This window comes from Nipponia nippon, unplaced genomic scaffold, assembly GCF_047370975.1.
Source record: "Nipponia nippon isolate SJK-2023a ecotype South Korea unplaced genomic scaffold, ASM4737097v1 scaffold_2, whole genome shotgun sequence".
Classification (NCBI taxonomy): domain Eukaryota; kingdom Metazoa; phylum Chordata; class Aves; order Pelecaniformes; family Threskiornithidae; genus Nipponia; species Nipponia nippon.
The window spans coordinates 110,526,737-110,551,798 of record NW_028262336.1 but is presented as its reverse complement, the minus strand read 5'-3'; the positions used below and the strand labels follow the sequence as shown (position 1 = coordinate 110,551,798).

The 25,062-nt window shown below is 38.3% G+C and overlaps 2 protein-coding genes across 15 annotated transcripts in view; one reads left to right on the top strand and one right to left on the bottom strand.

Annotated features, from left to right (window-relative positions):
* Positions 1-9,903, top strand: part of SGCG (sarcoglycan gamma) — a 151,571-nt gene extending 141,668 nt beyond the window's left edge. For all 12 annotated transcript variants that reach the window (XM_009476812.2, XM_087759354.1, XM_087759357.1 and 9 more), the window contains 2 exons: positions 2,890-3,013; positions 4,612-9,903. In XM_009476812.2, the coding sequence (XP_009475087.1) occupies positions 2,890-3,013; positions 4,612-4,785 (298 nt within the window). In that variant the 3' untranslated portion in view covers positions 4,786-9,903. The remainder of the gene's footprint in view (positions 1-2,889; positions 3,014-4,611) is intronic.
* Positions 9,904-10,648: 745 nt separating this feature from the next.
* The window catches only part of SACS (sacsin molecular chaperone), a 66,411-nt gene continuing 51,997 nt past the window's right edge, over positions 10,649-25,062 (bottom strand). For all 3 annotated transcript variants that reach the window (XM_087759347.1, XM_087759346.1, XM_087759348.1), the window contains one exon: positions 10,649-23,809. In XM_087759347.1, the coding sequence (XP_087615473.1) occupies positions 12,249-23,809 (11,561 nt within the window). In that variant the 3' untranslated portion in view covers positions 10,649-12,248. The remainder of the gene's footprint in view (positions 23,810-25,062) is intronic.

The window sequence follows — 25,062 nt, the reverse complement described above, 5'->3', positions numbered from 1 at the left end:
CTTTAAGGTGAATGTCTAAGGGGCTGAGGAAATCACGTGTCTTCAGGACCAAGTGGGGACTGAGAAGGGACGTTCAAAGTCAAGGTTCAGCTCAGCCATGTCATTTCTCCACTAGGTGCCTGTTTCCCTTTTATTATATCTGGACTTGAGGCACTGAACCTTTTAATGCTGTATGAAGAAATATATCATTAGTGTTACTGAATGTTGTCTTTGCTAAAATCTCACACATAATAGCTCCAGAAGGCTTTAAAAATCACTGCTTAAGCTTCACTGCAGTTTCCATTGCCAGGAAGCTCCAATGACTTAATTAGGTAAATCTACCCTTAGTTAATCTAGAAATAGGACCTGTATAAACAGCAGAACTTTAGGATTGTGATTAATATAGCAAATGTAATTCTGCAATGTAATTTAAATTATGTGTAAGTAAGTCATATCATAAATCTGTAAATGCTTCCAAAGTCTGTAGGCTTCTTGCCAGCATTAATTTTGGTAGAAAGAAATATTTCTCCGGTGTTTGATTGCTTTTCAAACTCCAGGTCTGATATGCTCTTCAAAAATCTGTCGCAGTCTGCCTTCTTGTAATATTCAATAGAGTTTAAAAATAAAAAATTATGCCTATGTATAGATTACTTACATAGATGAAATACTTTACAGAGAAACATGAGCTATGTCAATGTTTATAGCTTTTTGCTAAAACAAAGGCAACAGTTGTATTCAACTACCTTGACACTGACTTATGAAAATATTTTGAACTTTAAATATTAAAAATACAAACTTTGATTAATTTTTTGTTGTATAATGCATACAAATACGCATTGGAGAATAGTCCCATGAAGCAGACCTCCCATGTAAATCACTCAGGGAAAACCTGATTTCTGATTTCATAGAAGTGTAAATCTAAGGATCTAAACCAAAAAGTCATAGAAAAGTTGTTAAATCACAAGCATTGCTTAATAAAGACTACCAACACTATGTTAGATGGCTGATGCAGAACAGACTCGTACTTGTGCCCTGGTACTTAGCTTGATCATGACAGAAGTTTGTGCCATCTCAAAGTCATGGGATAAAGCATCAAGCTATTTTATGGATATGGTCCTAATATGCAACTGTGATGCAGTTATCCATTGTCAGGAATTTGAATTATCAATCTGGAGTTTAAACTAACTGAAGGTGACTAACCCAGGAGATGTCGGGGAGAGCCAGATCATAGAAACATGGTTTGGGTTGGAAGGGACCTTTGAAGATCAAAGAAGATAGAAACTCCTGTTACATCTGGCCAGCAGTGATAAGCCAATATTGCCTGAGTTATTTTCAGATTTGGAGATAAAAAAATGAAGTTTCAGTGACTGTGCTTGACTGTGCTCATATGTCATGGGTTTAGGTTTTAAGATATCAGCTGGATTGAGCTTCTTCCGAACGCCAAGATACAACTGAGGTTTTTCACAAGCACAAACTGACTGCTTTTAAATTCTAATTTTAATGAAGTAACTGAAAAAAAAAAAAGGAAGAACTGAAGCAGTCTGAGTAAATGAAACCCATCAGACAGCTATATCAGGATTGTGTGTGAAATCATTTCATTCCTTTGGCATGTAATTGGCAGTCAGCGACTAGACTCACTATTTGACACATACCTAGTAAAGGACCTCCTGGGGCACCGTCCTCCACTCATCCAGATCGGTGGCCGTTGAGCACGCATGGAGCCAACACAGCATTTGCTGGGAGTGCGTGCGTGTACGCACGCACACACACACACATGCACGCATACACACATGCCCCCACTACGTTCCTGGAAGGCACAGTGAGTGAGCACATGCAGGCCTGGGAACGGGGATGCGTGTCTGAGTTCTGCATTACGGATGAAGCCCACTTTCTTTTATATATGTCCAGGGAACGTACAGAATAGAGAAGGTAACATGGATGTAAACTAAACTGGGACCACCCGTTGATTCATTTTCTCTAGCCTTAATACTCACCTGTTTAATGTTGCCTGATTGATAGTGTAAAATTCAGGCTGGTGTCAACAGGAAGGGTGAGCCAATATTCAGGAACAAAACTCAGTAGGTATCAACTCTGATCCTGCAGTGTTCCCAGTGCCTCCAGATGAAGCAGTTCTAGGTGATGGTCGAAAGAAGCAATGTAATCACTAGCTTGTTGCTGAGCTTGGGCTTTTTCTTTCCTTCTCATGATTTTTAATTAGTACTTCTATCTCTGCTACTTATCGTGGAAATTATATCAAAATTCTGAAGAAACAAAGCCTTATCTCTCTGGAAAATAAAAATCATTAATCCTGCACAGCTGACCTGACAAGGTGATTATTCAGCTAATACAGTACCTTCCTGCCATCTTGTGGCACCGTTGGGTTTGCAGCTTTCTGTTATATTGCATAATTTTTATTTCAAACACAGTTATTGGGTTTTAAGTTTCAGATGCCATCTAGTTAAACAACACACACACACACACACTGAGTAAAAATCTTAGTCCGACTGATAGCAGTGTCAAAACTCTTAAAAAACTTCCAGACTGCACCAATTGTATTAATTTCAATATCTTATTATGTCAAAAAGGAAAAGAAATTCAAACTAAAGCATGTAAAAATGGGTTTCATTTTTAAAGAATAAATTACCGTTAGACTGAAATAATCAGAAGTTATCCCTGAGATAATAATAATAATTGGTATTATGAATTCATCTATATTTTTCATTTGAGATACTTTGGTGTTTTTAAATAGCTACCTCCTTTTTCAAGTCTGCCCGAAGAAAAAAGAAGCTGCATCTTTTATATGACTTCAGGCGAGATCCTTCAAGGGCTTGTTCAAAGTTTACTTATTTTTCAAAAATAGAGGAACATATGAGAATGTACTACTGTCAGATTTCTTGCTCCTTCTTTCAGGCTGGAATCACCAACTCGATCTTTGAGCATGGATGCACCACGAGGAATTAATATCAAAGCACAAGCTGGGAATATTGAAGCTCTTTCCCAGATGGATATCAAACTACACAGCAGTGATGGTGTGGTGAGTGCAAGCCCTTCTGTTTCCATAACTGTGATTGATCTTGCTGTCTGAATATAACTAATAACTTCAAGTCTTTTTTCAAGTTCTGTTAATTCAATTCCTCAGATTTTAGGAGACGGGATATTAAAATTAATGGTGCCAATAGTAAGACTTTTATTTATGGGTCAGATTAAATAATACTACCGATGGACAAATGTTGAATTAGCTTAGAGAAATGCTTTCTAATAAAATTCTAATAGCACTCAGCTCCCCACTAGCACAGTGATCCCCAGGCACCCCAGCGGGGTCCTTAGCCCGAGGCAGGTACTCAGCCCCAGAATTGCTAAATTAAGGAGTGAAGCTCTGCAGACATCATTAAGAGCTGCCCCGTCAGCAACAGCACATGACATGCAGCAGGCTATTTATCCCCTCTGCGAGGCTGTACGGTGCCAGTTCCTCCACAGAGGAACTTCAGACCAACCTGTGTGTCCATTCTTAACCAGCTGGAATGACTACACGGCTTCAGCATTTAGGCCAGGGCAGACCTGGGTCCAGTGGCAGCAGCAGCACCCATGCCCTGCTATTCAGTGTATGGGTAGGGGCGCCCCGTCTCTTATCATTGAATCGTAGAATCATAGAATGGTTTGGGTTGGAAGGGACCTTTAAGGATCACCTAGTCCAACACCCTTGTCATGGGCAGAGACACCTTCCACTAGACTGGATTGCTCCAAGCCTCATCCAGCCTGGCCTTGAACACTTTCAGGGAGGGGGCATCCACAACTTCTCTGGGCAACCTGTTGAGTGTCTCACCACCCTCATAGTGAAGAATTTCTTCCTAATATCTAATTTCACTCTACCCTCTTTCAGTTTAAAACTGCTAACCCGCATCCTATCACTGCAATCCCTGATAAAGAGTCCCTCCCCATATTTCCTCTAGGCCCCCTTTAAGTACTGGAAGGCTGCTATAAGGTCTCCCCGGAGCCTTCTCTTCTCCAGGCTGAACAACCCCAACTCTCTCAGCCTGTCCTCACGGGGGAGGTGCTTCAGCCCTCTGCTCATTCTTGTGGCCTTCTGCTGGACCCACTTCAACAGGTCCATGTTTTTCTTATGCTGGGGGCCCCAGAGCTGGATGCAGTACTGCAGGTGGGGTCTCACCAGAGCAGAGTAGAGGGGCAGAATCACCTCCTTTGACCTGCTGGCCACACTTCTTTCGATGCAGCCCAGGATATGGTTGGCTTTCTGGGCTGCGAGAGCACATTGCTGGGTCATGTTGAGCTTCTCATCACCCAGCACCCCCAAGTCCTTCTCCTCAGGGCTGCTCTCAATCCATTCTCCTGTATTTGTGCTTGGGATTTCCCCGACCCATGTGCAGGACCCTGCACTTGGCTGCCTTGAACTTCATGAGGGCTCTGCTAAGGAAGAGGATGGGCACCAGCTTATCCTTCTCCCTTGTTCCAGTGTCTGCCAAGAGCCTAGGCCTCAGAGCAGCTTTGAATATACCAAGTTTTGGGTAGAAGGCTGTTCTTAAACCACTGCCGAGACAAGGTCAAGTTGGTTTATGACACGCTGTTGCATTATTATCTCTAATGAGCCCATTTGTCCTGCTTTCTCCCATGCAGCTTTTGCTTGATGCTGAAACTGTGCGACTGCCCAAATTGCCTGAGGGTACAAGGGGTGGATCCGGTATTTCTCAGGGGCTTTACGAAATCTGCGTGTGTCCGGACGGAAAGCTCTACTTGTCAGTGGCCGGCGTGGGCTCCACTTGCCAAGAATACAGCCGTGTCTGCCAGTGAGGCACCAGAAAAGGCCGCACACCCCCTTGCTAGTCTGAGTTTTATATTATTGCTAAAGAGCATCACCAAAAGCAGAATTTTTAAAAACGAACTACTTCAGTTTAGGAAACAAATCTGTATCTGCAATTCTGGACTACAGGGTGACAGGGGAAGAAGAGCACAAATGACATTTCAACTTAAAGAATGACTTGAATCAAATTATATGTTCTGTCCGTAACACTTCGAAAACAGCCTTACAGAGAGCATACAAAAAAATACGTTTCCTTGCTGAACTATTATTCAGTCAGATGATTATGTCATTGGTAATGTTTTTGAGCTCCGTGGGTTTTTTCTCTCACTACATGTAAACCCTTACTGCATTAGTGGGTGAAATTAAATTGAGGGAACTACTTGAACTATTTGCTAAGACAAAGCATTATTTGGGGAATTCAGAAAGTGCCAGCAAATGGTCTATGCAATTTTGTTCTTGCAATAACACAAGATATGAAAAATGTGGTATTTGTAGAAGTTCTGTGTAAAAGGTGTTAATTTGCTAATAGCTTTCTGTTTTAATTTGGCAACACATATGCTGATTTGCTTATTACTGAGATTCATATAAAAATAACTAATTCAAAAAGCTCCAGGAGTCATTTACACCTCCCTGTGTCTCAAATCTGTTCACTGTACAACAGAGAAATATGTTAGTATATTTTATAATAGCAATAGTTTGTTGCACTGCCTGTACCATTGTACTCATTTAAACCCTTTTATATTTTAGGACATGCTAATCAACAAGGCAATTTGCTCTGCCAGCTGGACTAGTAAAAAGAAAAAAATCCTTAATGTGGCTCCAGATTGTCTGACACAAGGAACTGTTTGGGCGGTGGGGAAAAAAAAAATCCTTTTTGCAGCCCACAGGATTCAATTAAGAGGACTATTTCATTTCCATCTGCAGCTGCTGACTGGTATTCCTGATCCTGTCAGAGTGGGACTCCATCACAAACAGAGGGAGTAAAACTACTCTTTATTATTTTTTACATTAGGACTTTGGATACAAAGTAAATGCTCACCAGAGTTGACAAACCATTTATTGACCTTGTAGAGAAACACAGCTGCAGACCCATTCCCCTGTATAGTGTTGCACTGAACACAAATAAATTGTTTGCACACCTCTGGGTAGCAGGATTTGTATTTAATAGTCTGTTGTTTAAACCTCATGGGTTTTTAACTCCTTTGATGCTGTTTTGTATAGACTTGATATTATTACCCAGGCGGGAGCTGCTATCACATAGTGCCTTGGTGTCTATTTGCAGAAAGATTTTAACCCATAATCATGATTAAACCACAGAATGTTCATCCTTTTGAGAAAAGAATCATCATCCTTAAAGCAGGAGAATCAGAACAAAAGAATGACTAAGACTATGCTGTTTTTTAAACTTGCTACTTCAGCTCTGGCGGAAAAGTGAAGAAACCTCACACTCAGTTATGATCCCAGATACCCACGAAAGACAGTTGAGAAAGAGCCGCCAGTTAACAGTATCCACTATCACTGCAGTAAAGCCCTGGGTATTCCCTGCCTCAAGGGCTGCCTTTGTAATTTATCCCACGAGTCTAATGTACAATACTGAAATTGCCCTGCATGAGCAGGGTGGAGCCCTCAGCAATTAATGCAAACTAGAAGAGCTTCAACAGGAAAAGTAGGAGACTGCTTAAGCTGAGCTTCAGGCAAAGGAGGCAAGTGAGTCAAGGTCTCCCATGTTATTTGAGAGTGCTCTGATTGCTAACCTATTGCCTAAGGGAGAAGTAGGAAGCCACACAGCTTCCATTTCTGAAATTCCCTTTTCCTGTGCTTAGTCATCGACCTTCAGGAGTGAGTCCAGGGCTGTTGGCCCTAAAGAGAATATGTATCTCTACAACTGTGTGTCTCAGCTATCGCACTCTCTATCTCTCAACTATCTCTCTCTCTACAACTAAGCCCTCAGCTGAGGCAGGCTTTAACAGAAACCTGTCTTGAGCATTCCTTCAAAGTCAGTTTAGGTGGTTCCAGCTCCATGTGCAAGGTTTGGAAACTAAATTACGAGCAGACTTAGCTTATTCATTGGATAGAAAGTATGAATATTAAAATAAAGGACAGCAAATTCCAGTGTATGTGCCAGATAGATGCCTAAAAACTGCTCCTACAAGTAACCTGGAGGGCTGTAATGTCTACAGTCTTTTATAGATGTAGTACGAGAGCAAAACCGGGACTTCAAGTCCTTAGGGAATTCAGCCCCTATCGGGTTTCAAAGGCATTTGAATTGCCATCGTACCTATGTTTCTGACATGAAGGAACATATGCCCACTTCCGCATGGTACCAAACTACTCATTCACCTAATCTAATCCCTAAATGTTGGCCAGATACTGTAAATTAGTTACAATCTGCCTATTCTGCTGGCAATGGAAACGTAGCATTTTAAGTTATGCCTTTTAAGCTGTTGTTTTGGAGGCACATTTTCAAATGCGATTTGGCAGTTAATACAGAGCAAGGGGTGGCATCCAGGCTTTCCATGTACCACAAGAGTAACCTAACCCCCAGACTGCTGGGCATTTGGAAGCCACTTCTGTCGCAACTTCTTGCGTTGAAGCTGCTCAGTTGTAGTTAACATTTTTACAAAGCTGTGGCATACAGCTGGCGGAATCGGTGCAGTTCCCTGGCCAGCAACGCTACCAAGCATCATGGCGCCTCTGTTAGACACTGCAATAACGACCGCCTTCCTTGTGGGGGTAATCCTTTTGGACTCGCCTCCGTTCATTCACAGGTGAATTCTGAGTAGCACAGAAAACTAAATGGGTCTGCTGCATCCCCAGCTCTGCCATCATCCAGCTCACCAGCTTGCCCCTCTTCATTGTTGCAACTTCATGCTTCTTTTCATTATGCCACAGAATTGACATTGAAAATAGAGTTGCATTATATAAATTCTGCAGGTTTTTTGAAGCATGGATGGCAACTTCTTGTCACTGAAGAACATTTTGGGGATTTTTTCTTTTAGTTGTGGTTAGTGGAGAAACAAAGTTTATGCTAAAATTACCACCGTGTAATCAGCTGATGCTATAATCTGAATTGCTGTTAATCTCAATATTGTTCATACATCACTAAATTATCATTTCTGGTATCTCTGTGTGGGTGTCTTTCCATCTCTCTTTAATACTCCAAAATTATTGTTTCTACTTGAATCAAGCTTCAGTAAATAGTTACAGATTAACAGAAAATTATGGCACAGGAGAGTGAGAGTACGCACTTTGGTTTATTTTCAAAAATGTTACCCAAATGGAGAAAAACAAAACAAAACAAAACAAAACAAAACAAAACATTACCCAGCATAGTGAACTTGTATTGTTTACATTTTTTTTTCCCTCAAAAAGAATTATTTAGAGCAGTTCTTGTAACTGGTTGGGATTGTTACACAGTGGAAAAGTAAAAATATCAAAATGGTAGTAAAACTTTATTGGTGATTGCCCAAACACAACCCTCTTTGTTTCCATTTCACAGTCCTTCAGTATTGACATTTGTCTATCTTTATATAGCTTTATGCAAAAAGAAATTGCAAGAATTAACTGAAAACTGAGTTCTTGAATAAACTTTATACATTTTTAAAAGTCTGCTTCTCCTTTCGTGTTCAAATGAAACACAGCTTGAATGAATGTTTTAATTTTTAAACCAAAATTATCTTCCCAAGACTGTAAGAATGTGAAATGTACATTACGTAAAAATATGAATGAAAATCTTGGCCCCAACTAAAAGTATACTTTCCAGAATTTAGAAAATGCTTTACAGTTCACTGGACATCTACAATTCCTTTGTCTTCATCTGTAGCAGATGAAAGTAAGCAAAAAATTATGCCAGCGCTACTGAATTAATCATCCAGAAAGCAAACCAAAGAAAAGAAAAAGAGTTTTGATGAAAAACTCATTGACAAACACCTCCGTGTGACAAAAAATGTGTATCGTCTTCAAATGAAAACATCTACTTTGGCCGTCAAGTTTAATTTTAAACTATTACTTCTGCCCGTACTCCACAATAGCAGTCCGACCATCCTCCAAGTGCTCAGATCCAGCAATGGGAAATCTCAAAGTTGGCACTACCCTCCTTTACTTTAATTGCAGCGATTACAATGGATTTTATTAAAGCAACCCAAGTACCAAGCGAATGCAATTGATATAGTTCTTAAATCCTAATTTTCCAATCACCATAGTAACTTCATTTGATGATGATTTAAGTACAAATATTGCAAAACTGCATTTCTTTATACAATAAACCATTTCTTCTGGTAGTTGGCTACGCAAAAATCTATTTCCTTAAAAAAAGAAAAAAAAGAAAACCTCATGTCACTAGTTGCTGAGGCAAGTGACCGGTGCTTTTTAGAATAGGTGCTAATGCCATTCTTTGAGAGGAAAACTTTTAAAGCTTCCACAAGAAGATCAATAGTAACAAACCTGCCCACGGCTTGTTACAACTGCCCTTCCTTAGATTTAGGCTACTAAATGTGCGGCTACAGCAGTTTCCTGTACCACTGATCCTTGCTAAACCTCCCAACTGTAATCCCGGGAGATAAGACTACCGAGCCTGCTTTTCCTAGAGACATTACTGGTACCTGTGGAAGATAACTAGGACACGCACTGGGCTGAAAAGACCTTTTCTCTCGTGTGAACTTGTGTAATGTGCAGAATCACTTGTGAGATATATTTTTGTGGAATCTACATGCTAACACTTGCTTCTACCGACCCTTACTAAGGACTCATCACATACTAACCGTTCTGAGCTTCCACGCTTAGGAACAAGTACGTTATTCTGCATTTCCCAAGGCTCCCAGCTGAGCCAAAAGGAAGCTGAATTAAGCATTTCATTTATTTATATTTACACGGGGATTAAATGGCACCTATGAAATCAGTTTCTATCACAATACAGTTTCCTGGTCTCATAAGGCCTCTTTATTTAGGCTACCTCTTACAGTGAGTTAAGCTAATAAAAAAAGAAAATAAGAGACTTCCAACTGAGACGCCACTCTTGCCTGTCTCTGTGCATCCATATTTAAGTTTTATTGCAACTGATTGATTGTATCAACCCAGGAATAATAGAATAAATGCATTTTTCTGTGTCATTCGGGTTTTCTTGCTCACCGTGGCTCGATATTTAAAATTACTTCAGACCATTAGCTTCCTAAAAACTGGGACCATTTTCTTTCTTGCAGCGTCAGCACTCAACAATATATACAAAATAAACAAAATAAAAATATAACAAAATAGTTTAGTAGTTCTGCACAGCCATTTTAATAGTTCATAATAATATTGGGAAGGCAACATAAGTTGCTTACAAAACACAGTTATGTGCTTAAAAGATTTCCTTCCTCAAGATCTCACCTAAAAATGGGAAAGTGTTCATGTTGCTCCTCTGTCATTCGTTTTCATGCTACCGTGCTCCCTTACGTTTTAGCTCCGTTTAAACTGAAAAAAACCCCAAAGAACCGTTTCCTTTTGTTAGTATTTTGCTTACCCTGAATACTATTCATCTAACTTCACGCACCAAGTCAGTAAGAGCCACAAAGGAATCTGTTTAAAAAACACAGGGAATTAACTAAACTGATTTATTGCATGGCACACTGGGATTTGTGTTTTACTTACATGCTATTTATTGCAAAAAATCAGCAAAATGTACAATTTCTTTGAGAAAACTGCAAACATTTGTCATTGCAAGAAAAAAGCATTTTTCCTTTTTAATAGTATTTCAGTACTTGTACAATTACTTAGAATGAATTGAGAGTGTGTATTTACCTATGTAAAAGAAAGCTTGCAATAATAGGAAAATTTAGTTTACTTTATAGAACCAAAACACATCAGACTGAAATATATGTTTGCATTTTTCTTTATTAAAATTATGGCACTTAATATTTAATAGCAGAAATAATAATAGGGCTTCACAATCAGAAGCAGCATCATTTTCCAAACATCACATTTCTTCCCACTACAATTTGCAAGATTTTTCAGAAGAGAACAAGCCCTTTATAATTTGCACAAAACTGAAGAAGCCTTCATCATGATTTTTTATTTTTGGATTACAACACTATCGCAGCTGTATCAGCCCTGCAAGCTCAATGCTGTTTATTTTCCTTTGTATTCTGTAAGTTAAATTACAGTTTCATTGTGCTGTCAAGTAAACAGTTGTAATAGCATGTCACTGGAAAATGTTTAACATTTATGTTAAAGGTGGCTGATCCAGCAAAGAAAAATCCTTCCATTTAGCATTACCCTTCCATATTTTTTAATTTTTTAAGTTTTTTTTACAAATAGCTAACATTGAACGTACTGCATGACATTACCAAAAGTATTACAAACTATAAAAGAAAGAATGTGAACTAAAAATGAGGCTTCTCTAGGGCTGTAGTGAACAACAAAATAAAAAGAGCATTACATTGCAGCACCTTTAAACATGTAACAAAAACCAGTGCTCAGTGTACACCAAAAATGGGTTACTGAATTGTACTATTATCAACGTTTGTTTGTGGAAAAATATTTATATATATGTACACACACAAAGGCACACACGCAGAAAAAAAAAATTCAAGCATTTAGACATCTGAAAACTGAGTTTTGGTGTTCAAAAAAAAATATCATAAAACACCATATAATAATGTTCACCAATTTTATACCATCCACATGCATTTTTCATTAAACAAAAGATGACAGGCTCTAGAAAAGAAAGTAAATTAAATAATTATCTTACAATAAGGTAAATGCAATCAATGCATGACATGAAGTTGCATGTTAAATCAAGTATCATTATTCAGCATTAAAAAAACTGTACCAGTTCACAGGTACTAAACTATCCTTTAAATGTTCACAATGTGATGCTGCAGCAAATTTATAATCAGATCCAGCTGATAGGAGTATTACTATGAGTGACATGAATGTCCACAGAACACAAAAGAATACAGAAATGCTTTGGAGCAATACCTCCAAAGTTATTTTAATTTCCATCCCACCTCCCATTTCATAGTATGTCCAGTCTTAAGATTAGTACATTGAAAACTGACATTACCATTTTGGAAACATTATATTAAATGAAATAAAATCTAATAAGGAGTTATAATTACAGGCTTCATCTAACAGAAAGCTAAGCTTTGGTTATATAAAGTGCAGTTCAATAATATGCCAATTACTCACAATATTGTACATACAGCTAATTTTTGCAGCTCAATTTCCTTGCAAATTTTAAAAAAATATTCATGTTTTACAGTTTGCTTATACAGCAGGCTCAGTTAAAAAAAAATCCCATTTAAATAAATCTCAAAGTACTTCAGTACCATCCACCTTTGTGCACTACGCTTCTGAACTGCTTGGCAATGTGTAACCTCTTGGATGTTCAGTAATCTGCACAACTGCATTTGTATCCTGTCACATGAAATGCCTACGCTCTTGACAAAACAGTCCCCTAATCTCTTCAAATCTCTTATACTTTTTGTTGTATAAAGTTTTCAAGTTTTATGATGATACAAGCAGTACATTCCATCACTCTCATAGCAACTTCTGAAGTAAACCTATCATTGGGAATCTGTGGAAAAGGAAGTAAGTCAGGATACCTAGTTTTTAAGCTATCTACTCCATAAGCTTCCAATGTCTGAACATCATTTGTAAGCCCTTCAAGCTGCTGACTATATTCCTCTATTTTTTGTGCAAGGGCTGCTGGTTTTACGTCTTTGTCTGATTTGCCCTTCACAGCATAGTCAGCTGCAATCAAAGCTAGTTTAGTAGAAAGGTAGCATTTAAAGCATACCCACTCGTTGGCATTTTTATGAAGGTCATTTCTTGCAGCTGAAAAGTTAGCTCGGGCCTGCCTAAGCCATCGACGTGCCTCTACAGGATTGCCAACGGACCTGAATGTAGGTGGGACAAAAAAGCGTTGTGAGTTAGATGGCCCCGTGGAAGATGGACACTTTTCTTTATACTGTTGCCTTTCAGATTTGTGGCTTGTTGCCTCTTGATTCCATGAAGTATAAAATCTCTGAAATGAAAATTTATCTGACTGAAATCGAGAAGCAGAGGCTGAAAATGGTCTTCTTGAGGCTCTGTCCATATTTTGATCCATAAAGGCCTGTTTTTCTAGCCTGTTAATCTCATTCTGTAAGTGTTTGAAAACTTCATTAGCTATATCAAGATTATCTGCATTTTTATCTGGATGCCATTTAAGATACAACCTCCTAATAATCTTTTTTCTTTCAGATTCTGGAAGCTTCCAAGCCTGTTCAATCACAGATGTCACTTCTCTTAATATTTCTGGCAACAAGTTGGACTTTATCTTTTTTGGAGAGTGATGTTTTGAGGATATTGTTTTGTGGCTCTCTCTACCAGTGAAGAGAGGTGGAATTGTCCTCGGTCCATGTGCTGGAAATTCTGTAGGACTGGTTGGGGTAGAAGGTGTGCTATCCCTGCTTTGAGAACTTTCCTCCGGTCTTGAAAATTTGTACAAGTCAAGAGAGCTCACTATTTTATATTCACTATATCCAATATCAATCTGGTAAATCTTCCCTAGAAAACTGGGACTTTCATCATCTTCTCTTTCTACTTCTTGTACAATGATTGCATAGGTATAAGTTGGTTGATATGATCCATATATATCACCACCTTCAGCATCAACAAGGTAACCAACATATTCACCAGGATAAAATACATTCATTGGATCCATAAGAAGTGTATAGTGAATTTCAGCTGGTATAGGAGTGCCAGGTGTTGGTAGTTCAAGTTTTGATGGCTCAGAAGAGTCATACTTCACTCCTAAACTGTCAAGCTTCTCACTGATCCGGTAAATATCATTACAACCCAGCATGGCAATTAAATACGAGGTATCAGAAATCAGGTTGTCAGTTGCAGATTTTAAGGTCATTGCCAATGCTAACAGGAAATTTATGTCTTTGCTGTCAGAATGCTGTATGTAGAGCAATATTACTGCATTTCCATATCTCTTCAGGAAAGCAAATGTTTCACTTTTGCTGTGGGGAATAGGAGCAAACCCTTTAACTCTTAATGTTGTTTGCAACTTCTCAAAACAGGAAACTTTCAAACCTTCTCGCAAAGCTTTGCAAAGTCGAACTGCTTTCTCTTCATTAGCTAAAAAAGCGTTGTCATTTTCATGCTTCATAATCCTAATGAGTCCTGTGATGAATTGTTCTGAAGACAACAGTAACTGTAACCTTCCCTGCAAAGAACATAATGCTCCAAACTGACAAATTTTGGGAGACTCTTCATCCAACTGTTCTTCAAGAATACTGCTAAGTAAGCGAGGCCTCAATTTCTGAGGGAACAACATTATCAATTTAGTATGAAAACCATGGTCTTTGCCTAAGTAACACTGGCTAAGATCAACAAGCATTTGCACACCAATGTTACCTTGGATTCTGCTTTTGTAGTGGGGTGCATCATCAAAAACTAAGATACTAGACTTTACCAACCTACCATCTTGACTGGGAAGGTAAAGGGCAAAATCCCTCATATTCTCAAGGTCATTCCGAACCTTGACAGAATCATTCTGAAGACTTTTGAACAGGCCAGAAACTACTCTCTTAACTGTGCGCATTTCATTAGGATCCAATTGCTTTCCTTCCGAGTTCTTGAATATGCGACCTAGAACTTCAACATACTGCTTTGTTGAAATAATATCCTCAGTACCTAAATGTTTAAATAACTGATGGAAAGTACCAAGTTCTAAAGGAAGCTTGTAAAGATAAGGTTTAAAATCAGATTCATACTCCAGGTTTATTACCACCTCTTCAGGCTTAAGGAGCTTCCAACCTTCTTCCACCATTACAAAAGAAACTCCTCGAAGCTGAAAGCGGAATTCCCTTTTCTCTGTACTAAGAAATTCATAAATGCTTCTTAGGACCTTGGCCCTAGTTTTCACCATGTCCTCATCCGAAGTTGTTATATTGCATATGTTCCTGCAGTTATTGATAACTTTGTCCAGGGGAGGGTCCAAATTAACATTCAGCATCGTTAGAACTTGCTCAAGTTGTTCTTGTGCACCAAGACTACTTCCCTCTTGCTCTTTGATGCTTAAAGGTGTTGCTTTCTCAGGAAGAATGGGACATGAAGTCCACAGCAACTGCAACACATCAGTCTGTTTGAATTTAGGATTTACCTGTGCCCCATTGAACCGTATAAGAGGAAGCGTCCCATTAACTTCTTGATACTGAGGATGAAATCTAACAAATTCTGCTGGAGCTTGTTCAGGGCACAGAAAAGGAATTAATGACAATTCTTTCAGAAAATTTCCTGACAAAAGGTCAGTTCTTTCCTGAAATATGTGATGAAGGAGGACATCGACAGTATTCTGTAGTGTTTCTTTAGACCAGTTTTCTGTGTTCGCTCGCATGCTGATCTCCTTAGCAAACTGTAATAACTGTTGCTGTGAAATGATGAATTTCAATCCAATATGCCGTAGAAAAGTTACCCATGATGGAAGGAATGCAGCTTGATTTTTTGGTTTTGTAAGTTGCTCTAGTTTCTTAAAAAAATCTTGAGGTATAAAGAATTTTTCAGGAAGCATAACTTCAAAGACTTTGACAGTCCTATCATAAAAATATTTTGCAGGTTTTAATCTATTGCTTGCATCATGAATGATCAAAATGCTTTCAAGCTTTTCAAACAGCTGTTCTTTCATTTCTGATGTTTCTTCAATGCTAGTTAGCCTATTCTTTAAGTAGATCAAGTGTTCTAATTTTGCATCATAAGACAGACTTTCAATTTTTGGCAAAAGATGTTTCAAGTACACTTCAAGATCATCCACAGACACACAGCCAAGCACCGTATACAAATCTTTCAGATGAACCTTCTCTTCAAGAAAAGCTGATGAAGTCGACTGTGTCCATCTGTCTACTTCCACTGATGGGATGCTTTTCGTGAGGACGTAACACGTCCCATATTTTGAAATGCTGATATATCGGCCACTAATCGATTTATAACATGGAAGAGACTTCAAAATTTTAATGTCATCCTGAGATGTCAAATGACATAAATTGCAATTGAAGTACATTAAGAGAGCCTCAAAGTCACTTTCTGCTAACTTTTCAGTCCTAAAAGTTGATGTCTGTACCATATATTGTATGGCTTTCAGAATGCTTGAAGGATTATCTATATTTGCTGTGCATCCCGACAACAAAGGCACTAAAGCACTGTCCTTGGAGCAAATTTTGTTCAATGCCAGCTGAATACAGCCTGTTTTCATTAAAGCATGAAAGACTTTATCACTCTGAGCATTTGGAAAAACAGCTATATGCATAATGCTGAGGGGCAGCAAAACATCACACTCTGGCACAACAAGATGATTAGCTGAGACAGTAAACCTTACACCTGGGAGCAAAGTCCAGTCCTTCAAAGTTTCAACAACATCATTGAATTTTGCTTGTGTATCTTCTTGCTCTTCCTTAATATTTATAGACTCACTAATAAAATGCCAAGCATTTTTAAGCCAAGATTCACTTGCAAAGTTTTCCTTCCATTTCATACAATTTCTAGTTTTATATTCTCTAGGCAACACAGATGATAACAATTCAGCAAAACTTGTGATATCAAAGACTTTTGCTACTTCACTGCTAAGTAAAATATTGCTGTATCTCAAATACAATGTGTTCATAAAGAGATCCTTGCGAGATGGAATCAGTTCATGGTATGTTGTTAAGAACTTTGGCCGCTTTGAATCAAAAATTTGCAAAACATTGTCAAGAGTAATAAGGAGTGGCAAGCCCTCAATTTGGATTTCATTTTCTTCTGCATCTTTAAAACAATAGTCAACCAGAAGTTTGAGACTATGGAAGAGTTTCAGATTTGTCTGCTGAAGACGACAGGGTAACTTTCCAATGTGGCAATTAGAGTCTGGAAAAGAAAATGTCATCAAAAATAATCGGACATCAGCAGGTGTAACGTAGGTGACAGGAATATCTGCATCTACCAAACAGTGGTACAGATTTGCAGTTTCATCACAGTTATATACCAAATTAAATCCAATTTCTAAGAGTAAATGCTTGAGTCTGTAAACATTTTCAGCAACTGTCTTCCGCGTTGTGATGTTGTATTCTGTATTCTTGAGATGTTGCAATTCATCTTGTAGTAAATTGTCAAAGAACGGCCTGCCTTTGTTCACAGTAGACATGTTAACCCATGTGATAATAACAGCAGAATGCAAATCAGAACCATCAATATTTGGAGCTCGCATAACAGGTAAAAGACGCTTCAAATCTTCATAAATGCAACTGTAAACTGCTTTCACTAAACAATACCAATCTGGCTGAATATCAAGTCTATTAACTGGAAAAAAGGATAAAAATTTTTTTAAAGTGTCTTTCACAACGTGAATGGGTGTGTTTTGCAGCACTGATACTGTAGGATCAGTGCCTGGAAAATACCGTTTCTTCAGTTGAATAAGCAGTTCAACATAGGCTGGTGCTATCAGCGCTGTCATTAGGCTACTATTCCAGTCACTTCTTACTCCGACACCATTATCGTCACGCCATAGATTTCTTCTTGCAGAATCCAGAGCAAAGTGTCCATTCACATGAAATGGTAATCCAGTTTCTAGAGACAATGGTAAGAAACAGAACGCCCTGTGGGGTTTTTTGTAATTATGAGTAATGCAAGCTGCTACCCCGCCACGTGGAAAAAGAGTAATGTCCTCATTCTTGTGGGCTGAAACCACACTTTTGGATACCTTTTCCATGGCAGAAAAGCCTGACCTGTTACAAATCAACCAAGTTGTAAGGTTTCCTTCCGAGTCTTCAGTATCCATTGTGTAAGTAATCTGTTGCACAGGTATTTCACTTAGCTGCTTTTTTTTAGTTACACTGTCAATTACAGATGCATGGAATTGCTTTCGTTTCAGTCTGTCTCCATCAGTGATTTTGCCTTGTACAGAATACAACACATTCAGTGCTCCTGTTGTTTTTTCTATCTCACAAATAGAAATTTTTTCCATATGGTTCAAAAACATTAAGAGTTCTGCTCCATCTGTACGCAGCTTATCTAAAAGATTTTGGACCATTCTATCTGAGCATGGAACTGAGGAAATTTCTGATACTTTTGCCATTTCTCCATTTCGAAGAGGAAACCTAAACATTGTGCAATTATCCAGTTTAAAGTGATTTCCTAAGTAGAGGTCCAGTACATCTGAGAACTGTGTTCTGAAATCTGCATCTAAATCTCTAAACATGCGGCCAGGACTTGTTGATGTTGAACCTGGTGCATATCTAGCATGAGGATCAAAAATACAAAGTATATCATTGCCAGATATGAAAGAAGGGCAATCAGTAATGTGATAAACAGAATTGAAACCTATACCATATTGGCCAGTTTTACAGGGATTTCCTACTTTTGTACCTTTTCCAAGGTTCTGAATTCCTCGAATATCATCTTCTGTAAAAGGCTGATTGTTGTAAACACACAGTGCTGGTCCTTGAAGCGGTGCCCATTTCTCATCAAATATTCTATCGGCTGGATGCTGTCTAGGATCAAACACAAAACAGATCTCTGTAGCTTTTGCATCATCTGCATTCTGAAGGAGCTCTTTCAGCATTTCTTTTTCTGAAGGGTAGGCATTAAGAATGCTCTTAATTCTACTTGTCAATTTTTCTTTCTGGCCAAATTCTGTTCCAAGGGTAGTAAAACAGATATTGGATGCATATCTTTCTAAGGCTTTATGGCGTTTTGGTATTGCTCCAAGCTTGACTGCGACTTCTCTTGGAATATCACCATGACAATATTTAACAGTTGTGTCTTTAACTTTAATCCATGGGCAGTCATTGTAACACAAAGATTTTGCAGGCAGAAGTGCAAGACGAGTATCGGGTAACAAAATCTCACCATACTTTTTCTCACAAAATTCCTGCTTCTTCTCTCTAATGAGGCCCCATATTCCTTCGCTAATTATTCTCCTGCAAAGCTGAAAGTTGTCTTCTGTTAGTTGTTTGGTCCCTCTTTCCTGATTTATTAATTCCAGAACTACAGCAAAATCTTCAACTGTAAAAGCCTGTCTTACACCCACACTTTCAAATAGCTCACGGAAACTATTTTTATATTTATTAGGCAACTGATAGAGATAGGGTGCTGCTTCAAAATTCAAATGAAAAGACACTTTTGTTGGATCAACATACACGTTCTCAACCAGAATAAAACTACAGTTTGTCAGTTGTTCAATTATCATAGCTTTTGTTGATTCATTCTGTAACATTGCTTCATGTAGATATTTGTAACAAGCATTAGTGATATTTTCTTGATATAACGTGATTCCATCAAATGCCTTTGCAACTTCTTCTAACTGATTTATAACCAAATTAACAGCTGGTTTCTTCAGTAAACCCAAAAATTCTTTGACAGCTAATGACAAAGCACCGCAACCTTTAAAGGAATGGGAGTTTTCATTAAGAATTGGTTGTATTAGGCAAACTATATCTTGATGTTCAGCAGTGAAAAGATCAGTTGCTGAAAACATTGCTTCAGGCTGAAAATCACTCCCTTTCCAGTGCAGTGAGAACCCTGCTGGTTTGCTAAGGAAAGGAAGGAAAGGGATGGTTTGACATTTTGCAGCAAATTCTTTAGCTCTAGGGTCCCTAGATTTTAGTTTTTCATCAATAAGACTCAGTATAATACTGCTTCTGAGACAAGCTGCAGCATGATCAATCTTGTTAATTTCGTCTACTGACTCTGCACGTTCTATCAGATCTTCCCATAAAACATCATCTTTAGCCATTCCCAACTGAACAAGTTTAACCAAAATAACTGGGTTAAGATAATCCTGAGTGGTGCCGTAAGGAAATCTTCCATCTTCAGCATCATATAACTTTGCAACTCTTCCTTCGGGATGGATCAGTCTTGATGGTGTAACTAACGGATGTCCATCCAACGAACAAGGAATACACGGAGTAACACGAAGAATTCCTGAGAACTCCTCAACTTTTTCATTGAGAACATAACGCATCAAAGGATCACGCAGCTCTGCATCAATCTCCTGAACATTAGGGAAAAATACCTCAGAAAAGAACTGTTTCTCAGAGAAGGTGTTCTCCAATAATATATATTTGCATCCTGCTTCTTCAAATCCTGTCTTTACCCAGGAGGGGAGATCTACAGCACACAGATTTTTGGAACCAATTTTTTTAAGGTACTTCACAAAGATCTTAAAGGCTGACGGTCCAACATCTGGTCGTTTGAGTATAGAGTCATCTAAAAACCGTACATTCTTCATGGAAACCCAAGAGACACCATCAGAAAACACTTTGATCCCTTCTTTGCTTTTCATATGAGCTATGTCTTCATAAAACCCTTGACAAATAACAGAAAAATCATCATGAACTGAATCAGGATCTGGCCACACTGCACAGTAACTGTAGTCAACTAGCTCGCCATTGAGTGCCATGTCACGTAGAACACAAAGTGCTTCTATGTAGGCTTTTACAATAACATGCCTCATGAATACTGTATTCCATCTTCCTTTTGTGTCTGTTTTCCAGATCTCTTTCCGATTTGAAGTAACTGCAAAGCAGCCATTTATATGAAGAGGTAAGCCTGTTTTTATTCGTAGAGGTAAATAGCAGAATACTTCACCCATATTATTGCAATTAGGTTTCACAATCCACTTTTGATCCTGGGTTTCAGACAGCAACACTCCTACTCCACCACAGGGAACAAGACCTAGTCTTCGTCCACTTTCATGTAATGAAAACTTTAAAGCATCTCCAGTGTCCATGCAAGAACATATAAGCCATGTTGTTGAATCTACTGTTTTCTGTGGCAATTCATCAGCTGATCTTTTTATCTGTCCCGATTTAGCCATTTCAAAGAAAGAAGCTGGATCATCTTCTGTACCTCTGAAAAGTGGAGACTGTAAATCAGCAATCCGCCTAAATACGTGGTGAAACTCTTCTACTACTATCTGTAAGATGCATGAGGACTTTGGTGTTTCAGTGGGAAGCTTTTTATTACTGCTGCTGCAGACCTTCATGAGTTTAGCCGCTTCCTTTAAAACACTTACATTTGGTGCAGTCAAGGCTTTGGAAGAACACAGATTTTTTTTGATAGTGACAACATCTTGTGCCACCCCAGGATCATCTGCCTCAATTTTCAAGTATTTCAAAACCATTGAATTGACACTTTGAGCAAATATTATCAGTCTATGACCACAAATGCTAAATTCATCCACAAGAGAGTAAATGTCTGCTGTATTGTAACATGCACTGCTGACTTCACTCACTTTAGCCTCCTGCTGAGTTCTAAAGGACAGCCTGAAAAGCGTTCCTTTGTAGCTGTAAGGAGATTCTACAGTCAATGGTAGATGGCAACCAAAAACTCCTATAAATGGCTTAAACTGATTGGGAAATTTTCGCAGCCTCTTCTGTTGTTTACTCCAGTTGATTTTGATCCCAGGGTTAGATTTATCTCTAATGTGCTTACTGATATGGTTAACATTTGGATCAAACATAATCATGAACTCACGGCTCAAAATAATAGGAACATCAGTGATATGATAAACCGAATTGAATCCCAGTCCAAATTTCCCTACTTTGTCAACTTCACTCCTTTTTAAAGACTCTCCTAATCGAGTTATATTTAGGAAATCAGAGTCGGAAAATTCAGAATTATTGAACGACCACAAAGCTGGACCATGACATGCTGCCATTCCTGGATCCAGAAGATTCTCTCTTATATCCATATTTCTTCTCATGTCGATCAGGAAATTACATTCTGTTGCATTAGCATCATCAGCATTTTGAAGCAGCTCTTTAAAGATATCTGAAATGGAAGGGTATTCTTCCAAAATATTTTTAATTCTTACAGTCAAAGGCTCTCTTTGCCCAGATTGCTCAAATCCCATATTTTCTGGATTAATCAATCTTGTGCTAAGGCATGGGACATTTAACCACTCAGCGGTTTTCATTGGTATGTCTTCATGCACCAAAATTATTGGTTCAACAGAATCTTCAAGCAAATCATTTAAGTCATCAACTTTGATATCACAGTAACAGCACTCATGAATTGGCCTCATCGCAAGTTTATAAGGAAGTTTGCCACTGTATAGTGGCATGGGTGTATGCAGACTTGCAGGAATCTGATTGCTGTACAGCCATCTTATGATGCTCAACATAATGTGAAGGTTTTGTTTACTCTCTTGTTCCGAAAGAGACTGCCCACTTTTTATATATATTTTCTGAATGACCATAGAAACATGGTCTGGTGTTAACTGCTCAATTGAACCACAACATTTAAACAACTGGTGAAACTTCGCCATAGTTTTTGGCACATAATGTAGATAAGGCTGGAGATCAAGATCAGGTACTGACTTTATTACTGCTTGTGTGAGGGAACAAAATGTTTTACCTGTCCAAACCCAGGGAAATTTCAGGGCTTTAAAAGCTTCTTTGCCTTCTTCTAGATGATCATGCATAAATCCATAAATCTCAAGCAAGATATGCTGGAATTGATAATAGTCCTCATCGCTGAAGGTTTTCGAACTGTGCCAGTCAACCACCACCTTGAAATGCTTTAAGACTGCTTCTATGCTGGGCTTGGTGGGGATGCCGAGTGCTTTTTCTATATCCAACAGCACATTTTCCACAAGAGGAACTGAGGAACCAACTAAAATTGCGTGAGATATATCACACATTTCTGGTGGCGAGCACAGATTACAATGATCTCCTTTCCAAACTAAGGATCCTGGATAATTTGGAGGTCTTTCCTTACATGCAGGAATCCATTTTATTTTTTTCAGCGCAGCTTTTGTTTCAGATGAGTGAAGCAGTGTATGGTTTTTGTTCAAAATCATCAAGAGAGTTCTAGCTTTTCTTAACAGTAAATCATGATCGGTGTTAGAGCTAGCATGCAAACTTTCAATTTTATTTGCCACTCTCATAATATCACTTTCCTCAAGACTGGCCTCATTTTTTAAGCCTATTTGTCTCAGAGAATGAAGAATATCTGAAGACGTAAAAATAACAGGGGGGAAGCAAATTTCCTCCTCAGCATAAAACAAATGTTGCAGAAGTTCTACCTCAGGATCAAAGAGTTCATTTGCTGACATTATCTTTTCCTGTGAAATCTTAATAAACTTTAATGATGTCAGCCAATCTATCACATCTGTATTCTCATTTTTCAGAAAAGTCAGATTTTCAAGAACCCATTGCATTATCTGTGTGGTTTCATCGTATGAATAAAAATCACTTCTAATGTCTTGTAAAACAAACTTCAAGCAGTCTGTGCTCTTTAGCTGTTCCATTTTCAGCAGGTTAGCTAAGCGAATAGTGGCTTCATCGCTGCTGTCAATTATTGGAATAGAAAATCTTAGACCAGGAGGAATTTTGGCAGTGTGGTGTAATACCTTACTACCTTTTAGCCCAGTAAAAACAGGGATACTTTCACCAGATGATTTCTCAATTTTTTTAAATATTAGCAATTCCTGAATAATTCCTCTCTCTTTTTCACTTGCATCAGTTAAACTAGCTAAGAATGCCCTAAGAGCATCTTTATGTGTTGACGGGAATGATGCAACCTGACTGCATAGTTTCTGTAAGGACATTTTTTCCATTATTTGTAAAACAGCGCTTGGTAATGGTGGATGCACATATTTTTTTATAAGTGGATGTTGGACAGAAATATCCAGCTTCTTAAGTACAACTCCACCAACTTTCTGAATAATATCAGCTAAGTATTCCGGGAGCTGAGCCTCAGATTCGTCTTCCAGAATGATAGGTGATGGATTCCTAAATCTAACCAGTTCCACTGATGTTTGGTTTTCCTCCAGCAGTGTCTTGGGGATAAGTGGCATGTCATCAAACACACTCAAGTCATCAGAAAAATGTATATATAGGTTCTTCCAGACCATCTTAAGCCAGGAAATTGATGGGTGATTTTTGTCTTCCAAACCTGGATACCACTGTACCACCATGTCTCTGCCAGGCCACACGCTATTCATAACTTCTTTAATGAGCCGGGCAAATCTTTCTGGGTTCAGAAGCTGCAGCTGAGTGCATGGCCTTCCTGAAATTATAGCAAAAGAGCAAAGCCGTGAAAATCACAGTTACATAACAAAGTACTTTTGGGTGGGGGGGGGGGTGGGGTGGGGAAGAAAATATAAAAATAAACACATCTAACTCATGCCCTACCTTTTCATTTTGTGGAAAAAACTGTTTGTTAAATAGAACTGCAGACACCATCTCCCCTTGTTTTTAGGAGTTAATTAAAAGCGAATACATTCCATATTAGTATAAAGATAAAAACAAATTCACAATGATCAATATGTTACTGCATTTGTTAGTTTGACACAAGAGTTCTCAGGCATACACAGCTACTACGGATTTATAATCAAAGCAGAAGCTTCAAACATATCCTTTTGTTTGGTTGATTCTTTACACTACTTATTTGACTAGCAGTAAATAAGAATCTAATCCATTATTTGTTTGTCTATAACTGCGAAGATTCAAATAGATTTGAAAGATTATTTATTAGATATAGCAAAGAGCAGTTCAGGTGCAGATGATCTTACACTAAAACAGACAAGCAACAAAACTTAGTTGTGCAAGGAGTGCTAAAACTAAGTTTAGATGTATATGCTTTTATTCTTATTATCAAAGCCCTCACTAACAGAAATACATGTTAATGCTCATACCTTAATTATCATTAAGACAGCTTATACTTAAAAACTACAGAATGTCTGAGGGTAAGAAAATAGTACAGAATATAAAACTACCACTACAATTCCCACCGACATCAAAAAGAATGACAGAAATGGAAGCAAGGCATCTATTTGAACTTCAGATCTTTCTTCCATCTAGACAGCACTGCCATTTCCTTAAAAGCAACAATCCAATTAAAGATACTGTCCCTGCTCTGCTGGAAATCAGTAGTAAGACACCCTTTAGAAAAATTTTTTTTCCTTTCGCTTCATGCCTGCAGAACTATACATTCTGTTAGTTCTATTGAACAGAAAACACAGGTAAACACAGCAGCCTTGTGAAAGTGAGAAATACTTGCAGCAATGGGCCAGCAAGATAAGAATCTACTTAAAAGCTAAGGGTAAATCCCATTATTTGAGCACAGATCTTTAGAAATACCATTTTAAAATCTATACATGTGATCTTAAAATACTGGAAATCTTCCTGCATGGGAATTTATTAAAAAAAATGCATAAATACACCAATGAAAATATTGGTCACTTCTGTGTAACGTAGTTACTACAAGGTTTTCTTCATCAATATGCAGTTCCCCTCAACTGTATTTAGAACTCTTTTCAT